General features: G+C 48.7%; 1 protein-coding gene across 2 annotated transcripts in view; it reads left to right on the forward strand.

The window, feature by feature from the left end:
* LOC112109580 (venom factor-like) overlaps positions 1-18,812 on the forward strand; it is a 54,870-nt gene that overhangs the window by 29,708 nt on the left and 6,350 nt on the right. Inside the window, exons 23-32 of one of the 2 annotated variants that reach the window (XM_026660649.1) lie at positions 556-642; positions 1,275-1,478; positions 4,091-4,166; positions 5,350-5,509; positions 7,681-7,776; positions 9,601-9,751; positions 11,273-11,436; positions 13,122-13,280; positions 14,324-14,474; positions 16,942-16,993. In XM_026660649.1, coding sequence (XP_026516434.1) covers positions 556-642; positions 1,275-1,478; positions 4,091-4,166; positions 5,350-5,509; positions 7,681-7,776; positions 9,601-9,751; positions 11,273-11,436; positions 13,122-13,280; positions 14,324-14,474; positions 16,942-16,993 — 1,300 coding nt within the window. The remainder of the gene's footprint in view (positions 1-555; positions 643-1,274; positions 1,479-4,090; positions 4,167-5,349; positions 5,510-7,680; positions 7,777-9,600; positions 9,752-11,272; positions 11,437-13,121; positions 13,281-14,323; positions 14,475-16,941; positions 16,994-18,812) is intronic. The other variant, XM_029913715.1, reaches the window with a different exon arrangement.

The following is an 18,812-nucleotide window of genomic DNA, read 5'->3' on the forward strand; positions in this document are numbered from 1 at the left end:
AGAAGTTGTCAATCCTTTTATAAACTCTGTATAATCATACTTTTGAATATAAAGTGTGACACAGATTTTGCTATTGGCTGATGCAACAGGGTAGAAGAGGAGAACATTTTAGAAAATGTTTGATTCCAAAACTAGACATGATTCTCCATCACTGGAGGCAACAGAGGAAAAACGGAGGCCCAGCCCTGGACTAGTGCCTCTGGGCACTACTGCAGTACAAATAATCATAATTAATAATAAGGTGAAAAGTAGTGGAGAATCAGGCCACTAATATTAATGTCTTTACCATCACTTTAAATCAGCCGAATTCATGCCTGTGATCACACAGCTGGTTTGGCTTATTCGGAAGTCAGCAGTATGAATCCTGGGACAATCAGTTTGGACTGCAATGTCACCACCCCCCTCTCCTCTTGGTATCTTCCTCCATCTCCCTCCACAAGACATCATTTCAGGTTCTGTATGAAGGCAGGGATCCTGTAACCCTGGAGAAATAGCAGCTGCAAAGCCCACAGGACGCTCATATTTTCACTGTGGGTTCTTTTCTCCTTTTCACAGGTGGGGAACAGATAACGAAGGTGAAAGCTCCAGATATAAATGATATCGTTCCAAATACTGAACCAGAAACCAAAGTCTCCATCAGTGGTAAGTAAGAGCCTGTGATTGTGAAGAGCTTAGAAATCATACTGAGTGAAACTCAGAAGTTCGTAAGACTGTTAGGCCAGAGGTCAACAAAGGGACCAAATGTTACACAGTCTTACAAGTTTTTTCCTAATGTGCGAGCGAGTTTTTAGTCAAGGAAGAAATACGGTGGTCGTGTTCTTTTTGTGAATTTTCTTTGAGGGAGCTATGGAAAGCAGCAGGAGCATTTGCTTTCATCTCTGTTACTAGAGTTGTTCCCTGGGAACTGAGAATTAGTGTTTGGGGCCAAGATCCCGGAGAGAGGGGACTGACTTGCATGCAGTTTGCAACTCCCTCTGCTCCAGGACTGGTGTGCATAGTAAATGAAGTGCAGTGTAAATTGCACTGAAAATATACCCAGACTCAACGTCATTGACTTCTCTTCCAACCTGCAAGGTCCCAGCAGGGGTTTGGATCAACTGATCCAGTCTTAGGACCCAGTTCTACAGGGCAGTGGGTGCCCCAGACTTCAGGGTGCATTGAGGCACATTTCAGAGTGTTAAGTCTACAGAACCCATTGAGGGGTCACTTTCTCCCCATTCCCACAAGCCACCACTCCCATGCTTGAATTCACACCAGGTTCTTCTCTTGGCCAGGAAACCCCGTGGCTCAGATTGTAGAAAACTCTATCGACGGGGCCAAGCTGGGGCATCTTATCGTGGTGCCTTCTGGCTGTGGGGAACAGAACATGATCCGTTTGACCCCAACGGTCGTTTCCACCTACTTCTTGGACAACACCAACCAATGGGAGAAGATGGGGGTGGATCGCCGGACTGAAGCCATCAACCTGATCAGGAGCGGTAAGAGGCTTTCCTGGGTGACAGGAGGTCCTTCTCCAGACTCCTGTTCATTACTGCATATGGCTATTGGGTGGGGGCCAGGATGGCTAAGGTGAGTGGTGTCAACCTATAGAATACTCCTGGGGGAATTCTATGCCAAAAATTAAAAATTCTGCCACAATATTTTAAAATTCTGCAAAATTCAACATATTTTATTTGTCAAAATAACACAATATAATCACACCGCTTTCAATTATTTTGGTAGTTTATTGCAAAATACCTGTCAGCAAGTTTGTCTGTAACAATATAGACAACAAAAAAGATTCAGGAAATGTTTTTTGACAAATAGATTCCTTACTAGGCATATTCCTACAGAACTCTGAGTAATAATTCATTTAAACTACAATACAGACATTTATTTCCCACACCCCTCAGAAGCAGTGCAAAGGCTTGGGGGAGTCGGAGCTGAGGTAGAGGGTAGTAATGGCTGGGAAGGAGCCTTTGTGTGAACTTGGAGAGTTGTTGGGTGTGGGTGGGAGAAGTATGGAACATGTGGGGGGTTTTGGGTGGGGGGGGATTGTTAGGAAGCCTCCCCCATGCAGACCCTGGCTGACCCCTAGCCTTTCTCATTCAGTCAGACACATCTGCCCCGCCCCCAAGTGTCCCTGGACCCCCAGTTCCCATGTGTCCCTGCACTTCCACTCAGCCACTGCCTCCCCCTGTCCCCATATGGCCCTGCACCCCCACTCAGCCACCCCCTCCTGCCTCCCCCATGTGTCACTGCAACCCCCTCCCCGGTCCCCATGTGACCCTGCACCCCCACTCAGCCACCCCTCCTCCCCTGTGCCCCATGTCCCTGAACCCCCACTCAACCACCCCTTTTCTGCATGTATCCCTGCACCTCCACTCCCATTCAGCCCCCACCCCAGTCTGTCCCCCCCATTAGCGGTCTTTGACACACACACCCAGCAGCCCCATGTACCCCATGCTGTCCATCCCCCCATATCCCATGCCTCCTGACCTGGTCCCATGGGCAGAGCGCTGAGGAACGCAGCCTCTTCTCTTCCCCTATCTGCAGCTGGGGCTGCTCCCACCCAGAAGCAGCTACCCTCTGTTCTGGCGCCACTGCAGCCCCTGGTGGGTGAAAGGTGTAACTGCAGAACCTCTCTGGCTGAATGTATTTTCTGCAGACAAAAAAAATTCTGCATGGGACATGAATTCTGCCCATGCGCAGTGGCACAGAATTCCCCCAGGATTATAATAGAACCATTTTCCCATATGCTTCCAGCTCAGATCCGTTTCACCTCAACAATTAAATTGTTATTTTCTGGACTGATAAGTCTTAGCCTACTTCCTACTGGGAAAGATGTACATAGTTGATGGTTAAAATCTGTTCCATCATGATAACAGCAAAATAATTACTTTGGGACTGCTGTTTGGGGGTCTTTGTGAGCTCAACTGATGGATCTCAAGTCAGTTCCTAGCGGGACACATCAGTGTTACCAAAATCCAATCTGGGGGCCCCAGCAGGAGTGCCGGAACCTGGTTAGAAGTGTAGGGGGCACTGACACCAGAACTGTGTCCCTGCCCCCTGCTCCTCCTCTTCCCCTTGGGGCCCCGCCTCCTGGCCAGGCCAGAAGCCAGAGCCAAGCATTGTAAGAGCTGCCTATGGAGCCCGAGCTGCTGTGGGAAGCCCCGGACCTTCCACCTGCCCTGAGGAGAGGGCCTGGGTGCCTGAGAACAGCTCCCAGCCCATGTCCCCACCACCTGGGGCACACCACTGCCGGTGGGACCCAGGGGCAGGGGCTCCAGTCCAGCCTCCTGCCCCCTCCAGGGGCGGGGCCTCAGGTGGAAGGGGTGAGCGGGGGGTTGGCCTCCCCGAGCTGGTGGTTCACCCACCGCCTGTGGCACCACTCCTTCTGTCGCCCCTGGCCCTAAGCTTGCAGTTTGAGGGGGGCAGCGCCTCCCCTGTTCTCCCAAACTACGCCCATGCCATCACTGCTCCACGCCTGACCGAGGCTACTCCACCCATGTTAAAAACTGGGTGGGCATGACCTTGCACTTCTAAAAGTGGGGGGGGGTGGCCTCCCTAGCCCCCCCTGTTCTGGCACCCCTGGGCCCACGAGGTGTGGTGGGGCCCAAATGTTCTTTGTGCCCAGGGCCCCAACAAATCTTAATCTGCTTCTGCCAAAATCCTCGCCACATCTGACCCCGGACATCTTGCGGCTGTCTCTATAGAGTGGCCAAGGTATGAATGTGTCAACTACCTGTGCTGCCTCTTCGGTTTCCTCCTGTCTGATATCTGTGCCATGCTCGGCTCACGGCTCTGTGTGCGCTAGGAGCAGAATTTAGATGTGATGAGCGCATTAGCCTGAGCCAGCATGAAAGTGACTTGGATCCTGGTCTCTGGAGTGCTTCAATGTTCAGTTTAGTTGCTTCAATGGACTGGATTCCCAGTCAAACTGACTGCTGCTAACAAACACAGAATGGAGGCAAGCCGGGAGCTGAGGGTAGAGATGGTGCTTTGCAAAGAGGAAGGAGAGAAGGAGAAAGGGGAGAGGGATAACAGATGGGAGGGATAAGGCAGGAGAAGTGCACAACACATTTCAAAGACCTTTCTTTCTCCTTTTCAGGTTACACGCAGCAACTGGCATATAAGAAACCCAACTACTCCTATGCAGCCTATTTAAGTTCACCCTCAAGCACATGGTAAAGACAGCTTTTCTATAACGCTCTGCTGAGTTGTGTTGAGCTTCTCCTTTGTATACCATTCCTCTGGAAGACATGAGCCAGAGCAATCTAGTCCCCTGGCTACACTGAATGGACAAAGTTCATGTGTAGAACTGGATCTTTAGAAAAATACCCCGGGGGAGTAAAAACGGAGGGGACTTGACAGCATCAGAGATTGGTAATGGAACACAGATCCTTGCATGGTTGCTGACACCAGAGTGGCCTAGATCAGTAGAGGTCTAACACGTGTTCGTTAGAACATAATGGCTTGTGTGAAATGAATTTGGTGGGTTTCAGGCCAGTTCCCAGTGGGAAGGTGTCCACGGCACACAACAATTCTATAATCACAGCTCTACTGGTCATGATCCCAACACATTTCACGCTAAGCAAAGTAAGACTCAAGGGCGCCAACTTCTCCTGGTGCCGGTGGGTGCTCGACACCCCCTCTCCCCCGGCCCCATCCCGACTCCACCCCTGCCCCGCCCCCATTCCAACCCATTCCCCAAAGTCTCCGCCCCTCCCTGCCCCATTGGACTCCTTCCCCAAATTCCCGGCCCCGCCTTTTCCCTGCCAAGCGCGCTGTGTTCCCGCTCCTCCCCCCTCCCTCCCACAGCTTGTTACACCTCGAAACAGCTGTTTCGCAGCGGCAAGCGCTGGGAGGAGAAGCGGGGATGTGGCGCGCTCAGGGGAGGAGGTGGAGCGGAGGCGGAGGTGAGCTGGAGCAGGGCGGGGAGCTTGGCTACCAGTGGGTGAAAAGCACCCACCAATTTTTCTAGCCCCGGAGCACCCACAGAGTCGGCGCCTATGGTAAGACTTGGTTAGTACTTGGATGGTGGAATGCCAGTGAAAACCCAGTTTGCGCCATACACTCAAGGATTTCTAAGCATTCGTGTATTTCTAAGCTCACCCCTCCCTCTCTCTCTCTCTCTCTCTCTCCCTTGCTTATTTGTGGGCGCGGTAATCAAGTTACTGCAACTGATTTACTAGGTTGATCCACACAAAACCTGTCCCGACACCAATTATTGGTGAAGTTTTCATACACGTTTAACTCATCCATCAGCACAGATGGTAACACTTTGGCTCAAACATCTGTGTCAAGGAGAATTTCAGGAAGGCAGGAGTGACCTTTTGACCTGATTGATTCTGCGTGTTAACCCCTCAGGCTGACGGCGTACGTAGCGAAGGTCTTTGCCCTGGCTAGCAAGCTAGTGCCCATAGAATCTCAAGTTATCTGCGGGGCTGTGAAATGGCTGATCCTAGAAAAGCAGAAACCTGATGGTGTCTTTCAGGAAAATGCTCCTGTGATGGCTAAAAGTATGATGGTAAGTTTAACCTTAGTTCCCATAATACTTCAGACTGTCCCCATTCTATTCAGCCTAGCAGCTTGACACTTCCTAAATCAGCAGTTTGACTCACTAAGCCAGATCCCAAAGTCTTTACTCTTTCTCACTGGGTCCTTACCCAGGCAAAACCTCTGTTGAAGTCAATGGAAATTTTATCTGAAGCAGAAGTGAGTAAAATATTTGGTTTGGCCCAGTGTCTGTGTAATTGCGTCCCCCTGAGTAAGCATGAGTTATATTTATAGCTACCTCTGGCATTTCTGAGCCTGCTTAAACAGGGACATAACATACTTCTGGGGGAATTCTGTGCCAAAAAATTAAAAATTCTGCGCCCAAAATTCTGCATATTTTTATTTGTCAAAATAACACAATGTAATCATGCCAGTTTAAATTATTTTGGTAATTTATTTCAAAATTTCTGTCAGCAAGTATGCCTATAACAATATAGACCCAAAAAAAGATTCTGGCAATGTTTGTTTGACACATAGATTCCTTACTAGGCATATTAATACAGAACTTGGAGTAATTTGTTTAAATGACAATACAGAACTATATTTCTTGCACCTGTCAGAAGCAGTGCAAAGGCTTGGGGAAGTCAGGGGTAATGGAGGAGCTGAAGGAGAGGGAAGGAGCCTAGAGTGACCCAGGCTGGAGAGCTGTTGGATATGGGTGGGAGAAACATGGAACAGGTTTTTTGGGGGGGCGGGGCAGGATTGCTAAGGAGTTGGGGAGCCGCCCCCATGTAGACCCTGGCCCAAGCCCTCTCCCATTCAGTCAGGCACATCTGCCCCTGTCCCCACACCTCCCATCCCCATGGGTTTCTGCAGCCTCCTCGCCCATCCCCATGAAGGATGTGGAAAAATTGGAATGAGTCCAGCAGAGGGCAATAAAAATGACTAGGGGGCTGGAACACATGACTTATGAGGAGAGGCTGAGAGAACTGGGATTGTTTAGTCTGCAGAAGAGAAGAATGAGGGGGGATTTGATAGCTGCTTTCAACTACCTGAAAGGGGGTTCCAAAGAGGATGGCTCTAGACTGTTCTCAGTGTTCTCCAGATGACAGAACAAGGAGTAATGGTCTCAAGTTGCAGTGAAGGAGGTTTAGGTTGGATATTAGGAAAAACTTTTTCACTAGGAGGCTGGTGAAGCACTGGAATGGGTTACCTAGAGAGGTGGTGGAATCTCCTTCCTTAGAGGTTTTTAAGGTCAGGCTTGACAAAGCCCTGGCTGGGATGATTTAGTTGGGAATTGGTCCTGCTTTGAGCAGGGGGTTGGACTAGATAGCTCCTGAGGTCCCTTCCAACCCTGATATTCTATGATTCTATGTGTCCCTGCAGCTCCCCTCCCCCATCCCCAGGCTCAACAATGTCAGCCCACTAGTTCCTGCCCCAGTCTGTCCCCCAGTAGCTATTCTGAACCCCAGCCTGTGGACCACCCAGCAGCCCTGTGTGCCCCACTCTGTCCTAACCTGGCTCCACAAGCAGGTGCTGTGATAACTTCTACTCCTGGGGGAATTCTGCACCACTGGGCATGCACAGAATTTTTTCCCCCACCGAAAATACATTCTGCCCCAGAAGCGCTGCAGTTCTGCCCACCAGAGGCTGCTGTGGCACCCGAACAACCAACTGCATTCATGCTGCGGGCTGTTCTGGTGCCATAGTGGCCTCTAGTGAGCGAAAGGTGGAACTTCAGCACTTCTTGCGCAGAAATGTATTTTCTGCAGGGAAAAAAATTCTGCAGGACACATTAATTCTGCGCATCTGCAGTGGCAAAGAATTCCCCCAGGAGTAATAACATTTGACACTGCCATGGAGAGAGCGGCTGTAAGCTGGGCCATGGAGGATGTAGGAAGCAGATAAATAAACAGAGAGGATGTGTACGGGGATGGATGGATAGTGTTTATGTGGGGATAGGTAGATAGATCATTTCTTTTTGGGGCTGGCACACTGTGACATTGCATTTGATGCAGGACCATGATGGTGTGACATCAGAACATTGCAATACTATTACTGTAATTGGTGCCCTGATACTGTAGTGATGAGGGTATTAAGAATGCAGAGCTAAATCTCGTCAATAGATTCAGTAGAGTAGAGAGGTAGGTAGATAATGTCATGAATTCTGTTCCTGAGGTTTGTTCTTTGTTTCCCCCTTAGGGAGGGTACCAGGGTGCTGAGCCTGAGGCATCTCTAACGGCTTTCGTTCTTGTTGCATTGCTGGAGTCTAAAGGCATTTGTGACAATCATGTCCCTGTGAGTATGTCTGTCATGTATCTTCATCTATTCACATTATTTGCCTTTCCAGATGTGGTGCATGAACATGTGGTGGAAAGAATTTGGCCTAAAGGAATGAATAGAGTTGCCAGATTTGAGTTCACATGTCAAACTGGGCTGTGGGGCCAGACTCCACATCCTCCAGAGACCCCTCCAGGAGCTTAGATTTATACTGTAATAACAGCAAATCCCTGCTCCAAAGATTTTTACAATCTAAATAAACAGGACAGAGCAAGGATGTATTATTATCCCCCTTTTACTGATGGGGGGGAAGAGGCATGGAGAGACAACTGATGTGCCCAAGGCCATGCAGGAAATGGGTAGGAGAACCAGGAATTGAACCCAGGTTCAGGGGTGGCGAGTTGTATGGGCCTGTGGTGCCCAGGGTCCAGGAATATTCAGAGCCCAGAGCCTGGCTCCACCAATGTTTGGGGATGGGTCTCTCCCCCAGAGCATCCCCCAGCCCTGCCTGCTGGCCCCAAGCTATTTAAAAGGGCCTGGGCCGGGAGCCCATGGCGGCCACCTCAGCCACCACCCGCAGCGCAGTGGGACTACGGCAGCTTTCTGCCCGCCCGCTCCGTGTCGTCCCTGGAAGTGGCCAGCATGTCTCTGCAGCCCCTGGGGGAGGAGAGTGTCTCCCCTCCCTGAGCGCTGAGCTGCTGCCAGAGGGGTGTGCGGGTCACTTTCGGGAGCCGACGCCACCCGAGGTAAGCGCCGACCCCCTGACTTCCTCCTGTATCCCCCCAGCTCCCTCCCAGAGCCCTCACCCGAACTCCCTCCCAGAGCCTGACTCCTCACCCTCCCACACGAAAACTACCTCCCAGAGCCCACACCCCTTCCTACACCCCTATCCCAGGCCAGAGCCCACACCCAGCACCCAAACTCCCTCTAGAGTCCGACCCCCCTCACCCTTCCCACACCCAAACTCCCTCCCAGAACCCACACCCCCTCCTGCACCCCAACCCCTGCCCCGGCCCAGAGCCCAAACCCTGCACCCAAACTCCCTCCCAGAGCCCGAACCCCCTCCTGCACCCAAACTCCCTCCCAGAGCCTTGGGTAGGGAGCAAGACTTGGACCCGTTCTGGGCACCACCAAAAATTATCCAAACCTGCCGCTAGCGCTCAGGTTGCCAGCCCAATGCTGTCCCTGCAAGACCATCCTCCTCCTTTGATTTCTTTTTTCCTTGTTATTGCCAGTAAGAGAGAGGAATTTCCAAATACGCCCATCCAACTAGGCCAGGCTGGTCTCCATTTCCAGTATTTGATAGAAGCAGTAAAAATGGCAAACATATTCAGAGGGACTGGTTAGCTCGATGGATTGTCAATGGGACATGGAGTCTTTCACTTCTAGAGACCTTGTTCCCGCCAAATTCAGACCTGCAGTGATGGAAAAATGTTATTGAGGTTTTTAGTTCTCCTATGGGAAATGAATTGTGGAAGGAGAGTGTGTCTGTACAGTTCTTGACAGACAGGTGTCTAGATCACAAAACCCACCCTCCCTGTTGGCCCCCATGTTAGTAGTTTCACCAAGTGGTCCATGGAGGATGCACTCCCCTCTCTAACCTCTAGGGGAGCCCCTCTAGGTCAAAGGTAAGGCACAGTGGTGGAAGGGTGTGTGCGGAGAGAATGAAATTCACCCACGATACAATTCAATGAATTGTGTGTGTGGGGGGGGGGGTTTAAACTATGTAATGTAAAAATATATAAATTAATAGAATTTCAGCCTGATCTGTGGGTTTGGTTTCTTGATGTGTTTTTGTGTTTGTTTGTTTTTTGTTTGGTTGGGGGTTTTTTGACCTCCCAGAGTCTGAAGAATGGCATTAACAAAGCTGGGGAATACTTAGCCAGAAGGTATCCATCTCTGAGAAGACCTTACACGGTGGCTCTCACATCCTATGCCTTAGCCCTGATGGGGGAACTGGACAGCGAGAAAGTGCTTATGAGCGCTTCAACAGGTAGATTATTGGCAGTACCAGAAAGATGTGGCCAAGTTGGGAGGGAGCTCACAGGGGGTGGGGGAGGAGGGAAGTGATCAAAGGGCTAGCGAGATCTACAACAGCTGAGAGTTTGGTGTGGTTTTGTTTAACAGTGAGTATTGTCTAGTTGGCCTGATATTATTCTAATCTGTTCTACAGTGACGTCCAACCCAGATCAGGGCCCCCTTTTGCTAGGCACATGGCAAGAGACAGTCCCTATCCCACAATGCTTAAAGTCTGGTTCAAAGGCGCCTATTCAAATTCATTAGGCCCAATGGGAGTGGGTTGCTTACTTCTTTCAGGCTGCTTTGAAAAATCACAGTTTACATAGACAAGGCAGACTGATGGGGAAACTAAGACCCAGAGTGTCTACGCTGCCATAAAAGACAGCCTGGCTCGGCTGATTTGGGCTCGCAGGGCTTGGGGAATGGGGCTATAAACCTGCAGCATGGTCACTCAAACTTGGGCTCTGAGACCCTGCTGGGACTTCCCAGAGTGGGGGCTTCAGCCCAAGCTCAAATGTATACTGCAATTTTATAGTCCCACAGCCCGATCCCCATGAGCTCAAGTCAGCTGACCCGGGCCAGCTGCAGCTGTGCCATGGGTCTTTTATCGCAGTAGACATGTACCCTATGCAACTTGTGTCATGGACTTGGGGGCAATTCAGTGGCGGGGGTTCCTTCCGCCCCGGGACTCGCTGCCGAAGACCCCAGGCCCCCTGAATCCTCTGGGCGGCCCTGATTCCCCGTGACTCTCAGCCAGCCAGTAAAACAGAAGGTTTATTTAGATGACAGGAACACAGTCCCAGACAGGTCTTGCAGGTACAGACAACAGGACCCCCCTCAGTTAGGTCCATCTTGGGGGGGCCCCAGGGAGGCCAAAGCCCCATCTGGGCTCCCCTCCTTTTTCCCAGCCAGCTCCAAACTGAAACTCTCCAGCCCCGCCTCTCTGGCCTTTGTCTCTTTCACAGGCCGGGAGGTCACCTGATCTCTTTGTTCTCCAACACCTTCAGTTGGCATCTTTGCAGAGGAGGGGCCCAGGCCATTAGTTGCCAGGAGACAGAGTGCCGGCCATTCTCTGTGCAGACAGTATCACAGGGGCCTTCTTGAGCTCTGCAACAATCATACACCCTGATCCCCCCACCTACATACCTAAGAAATGCATAGGGGAAACGGAGGCACCCACACAGTATTCAGAGAAAACATTAAGAACATTCCCACTTCGTCGCAACTTGTCCAAAATAGCTTGTTGCAGAGCTGGGAACTGAGCCCCGATCCGAGTCCTAAGCCAGCATCTGAACCGCAAGACCAGTCATCCTTTCTGTAGCACTTAGATATTTTCTGTGGGAATATCTATGTAGCTATGGATTTGCATCACACTGACCATTCTTCACATGGGTATGGTTCAAGAGGTGGTATTTTCCATTTGGAGCTGCTCAGAATGTGCTGTTCTGTGTCCTGGTGAAGATTATTCTAGTTCTCGTTCTTTTACGGCATTTAGAGGGAAATCGCTGGGAAGACACGAACGCCCACACCTACAGCATTGAGGCCACCTCGTACGCTTTGCTGGCCTTGCTGCGCATGAAGAAGTACGAATTGGTCAGACCCGTAGTCAGATGGCTGTCAGAGCAGAAATTCTATGAAGGGGGGTATGGATCTACCCAAGTGAGTGTAATCTTTGGCAGACGTAACAATATGTTTTGTAGGATGGTCTCCCAATAGAAGGAATGGAAACCCCATCACTTGATCCACTGAGATGGAGACTCCACCGTAGGGAACAACCGTGTGTTGGTCCAGGAGGTGGACATGATAACCTAATATAAATTCATAGTTTCCAAGGTCAGAAGGGACTGTTGTGAGCATCCGTTCTTACCTCATGTATAACACAGACCATAGACCTTCCCCAGTCTAATTCCTTTTTTAACTATATCAGAGCTTTTACAAAAACATCCAATCTCGATTTTAAAAATTGCCCGTGGTGGAGAATCCACCATGACTCTTCCCAAATTGTTCCAACGGTTAATGATCCTCACTGTTACACAGACTTCATATGTAACTTTTTATGTGTATAAATTGCCACTAATTTTATGCCCCATACAGTTGAGACATGGCTCCTGTTAATCCTAGAATTATAAAAATATAGAGCAGAATGGGCCCTCGCTAGGTCATCTAGTCCAGTGGCTCTCAACCTTTCCAGACTACTGTACCCCTTCCAGGAGTCTGATTTGTCTCGTGTACCCCCAAGTTACACCTCACTTAAAAACTACTTGCTTACAAAACCAGACATAAAAATACAAATGTCACGTACACTATCACTAAAAAATTGCTGAGTTTCTCATTGTTACCATACAATTATAAAATAAATCAATTGGATTATAAACATTGTACTTACATTTCAGTGTATAGTATATAGAGCACTGTAAACAGGTCATTGTATGAAATTTGAGTTTGTCCTGACTTCGCTAGTGCTTTTTATGTCGCCTGTTGTAAAACTAGGCAAATATCAAGATGAGTTGATATAACCCCTGAAAGACCCCGTGTACCCACAGGGTAACGTATACCCCTGGTTGAGAACCACTGATCTAGTCCAGTCCCCTGCACTGAGGTAGGACAAAGTATTACCTAAATCATCCCTGACAGTGTTTGTCTAACCTGTTCTTAAGAAACACCAGTGACGGAGATTCCACAACCTCCCTAGGTAATTTGTTCCAGTACTTAACTATCGTTACAGTTCAAAAGTTTTTCCTAATGTGTAACCTAAACATAAGGCCTATAGTGGCCTATAGCGGATGGATAACCATTTCCCCATGAGTCTCTGCTACTGGGCTGGCTCATATCTGTGTTAATGACTATATGTTAATCACTGCACAAAAATATACCTCCTGCTATCCTGCGTAACATCTAACGTTGAGCGTTAACTGTTGTATTTTCAGTTCCTGTTCATTAAACAGTCAGGGTTGGATTCTGATCTCATTCACGGGCCACTGGGGTAATTCAGGAGCAAAAGGGATGCAGGCCCTTGGTTTGTGGCAATAGGACAATCGGGGGCGGCTCTAGCTTTTTTGCCGCCCCAAACACGGCAGGCAGGCTGCCTTTGGCGGCATGCCTGCGGGAGGTCTGCCAGTCCCGCGGCTTTGCCGTACCCGCTGCCGAATTGCCGCCGAATCTGCGGGACCGGCGGACCTCCCGCAGGCAAGCCGCCGAAGGCTGCCTGACTGCCGCCCTCGCAGGGACCAGCAGGGCGCCCCCTGTGGCTTGCCGCCCCAGGCACGCGCTTGGAGCGCTGGTGCCTGGAGCCGCCGCTGAGGACAATAAGGTGTAACCCTCTTGTCTTTTTCCTGGTCTTCCAGGCTATCATCATGGTGTTCCAGGCTCTTGCGCAGTACCAGATAGACGTTCCGCAGCACAAGGAGCTGAATTTGGATGTTTCTGTTCTTCTGCCTGGCCGGACTAAAGCCCTCACTTACAGGATTGAGTATGAGACTGCTATGGTGCTCAGAACAGCGGAGGTACTGTTTTTTCCTGCTGCCACAGATCCTACTGTGTGCCCCTTCCTGACCATGCACTAGGACGGCTGTGAGGGAAATCCAAGCGTCTGTGCTCCGGATGCCCAGGGTGCTTCATGCTCCTGCAGTCTGAAAGGAGTCCAGCCACTGCCCAATCTCGGGGTCCTTAGGCACCACAGACGCTGACTTTTTTCTTTTTTCCCAGTGGGTGCTCAGCCCCGCCCTCGCTCCATTTACATTTGCTCCAGTGAGAGTCATTATTTCTGAAAAGTGGAACAGCTCGAACTGGAAAGCTTGAGAAAGCCCTTTATGAGAATATCCCATAGCCCAGAGGCTGGGACACCCTTGTGCAATATGGGAGACCCCAGTGCAAAACCCTTCTCCACAGGCTGAGGGGAATTGAACAAGGGTCTCCGATATCCCAGGTGAGTCCCTGACCACTGATCTAAGGGTCGCAAGCAGAGCACTACCTCTTCCTGCTGCTCTCTTGTGAATCTACCTCTTAACAAAGGCTTCTTTCCACCCAAAATGGATTATTATTTTTTTTTGATTTGCCAAAAATTTTTGTAATTTTCAGATTTGGTTTGGGTTGAAGCTAATTTTTTTTTGCCAATTTTTTGGACCTGCCAGCAAACCGAAAGATCAGTTATTCACCCAGCTCCGTAGTTATTTGCCCAGCTCGAGGCATTACCATCAGATGGTTGTTTACTGTCCTGCATGAGATGAGTTGGGAGGTCTCCGTTCACTGATGGTGAATCCCCATCACTCTTGTTGACAGGCTCAGCAGAGAAACTAACGGCTGAAGGGGTGAATGAGAGTGAACTCCCTTCCGTAATAAGACTTAGCATTTATATACTGCTTTATAAGAACAAATGAAAGCACATTAAGGGGCAGTAGGCATGTATGAAGCTCGCCCTACACCTGTTTGGCATATAGAGAACATCAGAAATCTTGCAGGCTATCAGTCTGGCATGTTTCATCGGCACTGGCCTATTTAAAATTAAGAAATGTAAGAGTCACCCAATCTGACTGAGGATTCTTTACAGACTAGGCTGAATAAAGACTTCGTTGTGACCGCGAGAGGCACCGGACAAGGAACCTTGACCGTGGTAACTGTTTACAATGCAAAGATACCGGAGGATACATCTCAATGTAAGAACTTTGACTTGAAGGTGTCTGTCAGGGAAGCCCAGAATGGTAAGTTCCCTTCTGACTGGTTAAATTAAGTTTGCTGTCGCTACCCAAACACCTACACAAGTATTTAACTTTACACACATGAGAAGTCCCATTGAAGTCAAAGAAGCATAAAATCAAAGATGTGCATAAATGTTTTCAGAATTGTGGCCTAAATTAAGACCAGGAGAACAGGATGCACAGAGTGGAAGGACCAGAATAGAAATATTAGTATTAGAGCAGGACCCAGAGGCTTCAACCGAGATCAAGGACATATTGTGCCAGGCGCTGTACATACAAATGGTAAGAGACAGTCCCTGCCCCAAAGAGCTTCCAATCTAACCAGCCAAAGGGAGGAGTCTTATTCCCATTTTACACAGGGGAAACAGAGCATTTCAGTTACTTTCCCCTGGAGTTTGGGTCAAAGCCAGGAACTGTGTGTTAACCACCGGACCAGTGCAGAGTTGAGTGGGGTGTAAAGTAATAGTGAGGTCAGGGCAGGTAGATTAGCAAACGCAGCAATGTTTCCTAGGGGACAGAGCATTGGCCTGGTACTCAGGACATCCGGGTTCTGTTCCCTTTTTGCCACTGGCCTGGTGGGTGACCTTGGACAACTTGCTTCACCTTTCTGTATCTCAGTCTCCCCAGCTGTAAAATGGGGATAATGACACTGTAAAATGAAAAATACTATAGAGCTAGGTATTATTATTATTATTAAGTCTTTTTTCTTTTGCTAATATTACTGTTATCACTAGGCACTACATGTTCCGACACAGGGCCAGTCCAGCTGTAGGACAGCATGCTGTCATCATGACACCTGTGATCAGCAAGCTTAGAACCTCTCATGATCCCACAATACAATATGGATGAAAAGTCAGGCACGGGACTCGCTCCCTCTAAAGGAGAAGATGAGTCTGAACCAAGTTTAGAACTGGGTCCACACTTCTCCCAAGGGTTGGGTGCTCAGATCTAGGGCTCAGTTCAGCTTGCTATAGATATAAGGGTCTAAAGTTTGGGAGCATTCATGTCGCCTCGTAGGTAGAGTTATCACACTTGTTAGTGGGCTCGGACTTACAGCCAGGGCCTTCGAGAGGTGGGGGAAGCCGGTACAAATTACCAGGGCCCGGCGGTCCGGAAGGGGGCCCAGCTTCCCCGTCTCCCCCGTCGGCCCTGTTTAGCCGGTCCGCCCTTGCTGCGGGGGCCTGAAAAGAAATTTTCACCGGGGCCCGAACCCACTCTCGGCGCCCTGCTTACAGCCATCAGCACTGAAAATGTGACCTGTTGCTTCTTTAGCTAATAACTTGGCTGACTAAACTGGCTGCTGTTCTTGATATGAGCCACTAGATGGAGACATGAGCACACACACTTAGGCTATGTCAGTGGTTCGCAAACTTTTGTACTGGGTGACCCCTTTCACATAGCAAGCCTCTGAGTGCGACCCCCCCTTATAAATTAAAAACACTTTTTATCTATTTAACACCATTAGAAATGCTGGATGCATCAGGGTTTGGGATGGAGGCTGACAGCTCGCGACTCCCCATGTAATAAAATGGTGACACCCCCCCACCCCACCCCGAGGGGTCCCGACCCCAGTTTGAGAACCCCTGGGCCATGTGCACACTAAAGGCTAGGGGTGCTCACTTACCCACGCAAGCGCGCATCTAGCTAGCATGAGTATAAATAGTGATGTCGCTGCCGTGCCATGGGTAAGGCAACAGAGGCACGGCTTAGCCCCGCTGAGTACTGATTGCAGCAACACTACTGTTTATACCCTTGATGAGAGCTAGCATGAGCCGGGAAATCACATCCCTAGCGCGTAGTGTAGATGTAGCCTGTGACAGAGCCAGGATCTTGTCTTGGCCTGTTGGAGAGATCAAGGCCAGCCAGGAGTTTTGGATCAAGTTTTGAACTTTCCAAAGTTCAAGGGAGTTCAGATCCGAGATTCTGATTGAGGCCTCTCTCTCCTGATAACACAAAACCACATTTCTGTGGGAGAGGCTTTTTTACTATTGCCAAACTCAAGCATTCAAAACCCATTAGTCATGTCCCCAAAAAACAATGACATCCGCTTAAAATCATGAGATTTTAAAAAATAATATATTTGGGGTTCGTTTTCTTAGCCTTCTGGTTTCTGAGTCTTTTAGTTGCTCCCACTTCACGAAAGCTTTTCTCCACAAGCTCAAGGTCTAGAAAAGAACTTTTGTGCTAAGTGAAAGCTGAGATTCTCATGGGATCTTTTGGTTCCAGGAGCTGGGGCATAAAGAAACGCATCAAAAATCGTAAGACTTATGATTACAAGAGTTGGCCGTGCTGCTTTTTAGCTTGTGTGTCAGGTATCCTTCAGGGTGGCTGGTTCCTTTGGGGGGGTTTTCACCCCAGTTCTAGGATCTATTCGATTCAAGTGCTGAGTTTCCAAGTTTTGGGGCTTTCTACAAAACAAAAATGAAACTTACACCAAAAAATATTTTTTCCTCTTTTGAAACATTTCTAGCTAAGAGGCCGGAAGGAACCCTGCGTTCAGTCTTCATCAGAATCTGCACCAGGTGACAACACTGACCTTTAATGATAATGTTGAAGTTGAAGCTAGACAAATTCAAATTTACAAATAAGGTGTGAATTTTTAACAGCCAGGGTAACTAACCATCGGAACAATTTACCAAGGAGTGTGGCAGATTCTCCATCACAGGCCATTTTAAAATCAAAATGGGGAGGTTTTCTGGAAGATATGTGCTAGCTCAAACAAGAATTATTTGGGGGCAGTTCTATGGCCTGTGTTATACAGGAGGTCAGAGCAGATGATCACAATGGTTCCTTCTGGCCTTAGAACCTATGAATATTGCTACACAGGACACACTTCCATAGAATAAGGATCAGTATTACTGAATAACTATTACAAGCCCCAGCTCTTATCTAGCCCTTGTCATTAGGAGATATCAAAGTGCTTTATAAAGGAAAACCGTATCATGACCCCGATTTTACAGGTGGGGAAACTGAGGCACAGAGCAGTGCTGTGACTTGCCTAACGTCACCCAGGAGGCTTGGGGCAGAGCTGGGAATAGAAGATAGGTCTCCTGAGTTCCGGTCCAGTGCTCTATGCACTAGACCACACTGCAGCACAGCTGGATTTGTTGCTGGTCTACATGGAAGGATCCTGGCCCAGCATGCACTGGTCTTGTATAAATCCTGTGATGGCATCCTCAAGGAAAGTCTCTGGTTGGCATGCTTTAAATAAATACCTGGTCAGGAATAGGGGCTAGGCCCTGCTGTGCTGACAGCCGTATAAGTACCTTATGTAAGTTTCCACAAAGCTACCTCACTGCCCCTCTAATCTTGTCTTTAAACGCTCCTTTGCTTTGATGCCCACACAAAAAAATTGACAACAGTTAGGCAGCGGGTGAGCTGAGGCCAGTGCCCATCACGCTGGCCAATATTGTCTCATTGTTTCTTTGGGCTCTCCCATCAGTCTGTATCCACCAGTTATATCTGGCCTTATCCTTAGACTGTAAGATCTTTGGGGCAGGGAACGTCTTTTGGGTCTATGTTTTTACAGCGCCCAGCACAATGACTGGGGTCCTAAGCACTACAATAATTAATAATACCTAGAGAGAGAGAGAGGCAGATAAATAGACTTTATAGCTAATTCCCAGCATTGTCGTGGAACCGTTCTGGCTAGAAACTTCCAAGCAACTACTTCACCCTCTTAGTCCAGGCTATTTCAACAAATGAGAACTTTCGTTGAATTTCTGTCCAAATGGCCAGTTCCACAAGCAAAACAGCACATTTTTTTTCCAGTGCCTGTTGATTTTCAGCCACGACATGTTTGAAAAGGATGCATTTTCCACTCAGATAAGGAAGGAAGGCCCGTATTTGAGTGTAAAAATGCTACATGTTGCATTGTTTTCTTTCCCATGCAAATCGACTTGGGTTTTTTTTTTATTTTGAAAATTTGAATCAAATTGCAAAGAATATTCGGTTTTGAGGTTTTTAATTTTTTACTGTCCCTCATTACAACTAGAGCATCTAAGCAAGGAAAAGGACCCAGATCTACAAAAGTATTTAAATGGCCTAATAATGCAGATAGGTGCCTAGCGGGGAGTTAAGTGAGATAAGTGACTAACTCTCATTGACGTTCAGTGGGAGTTAGGTACCTAATCTGCTTTGGTAAAACTCTTTAGGTGCTGAAATACCTTAGTAAATCTAGCCCTAAATGCCTCAGACAGATGTGCTTTACCGCTTAATACCATACAGTGTTGGTGGGAGCTTCAGAAATGTATGGATACTGTGGGGAGAGATAGAGGGGTGCATGTGGGGACAGAGAGATAGATGGGTGTATATGGGGATGGATGCTCATGGGCTATAGAT

Source organism: Terrapene carolina, unplaced genomic scaffold, assembly GCF_002925995.2.
Source record: "Terrapene carolina triunguis isolate 2854851 unplaced genomic scaffold, T_m_triunguis-2.0 Scaffold833, whole genome shotgun sequence".
Lineage (NCBI taxonomy): Eukaryota > Metazoa > Chordata > Testudines > Emydidae > Terrapene > Terrapene triunguis.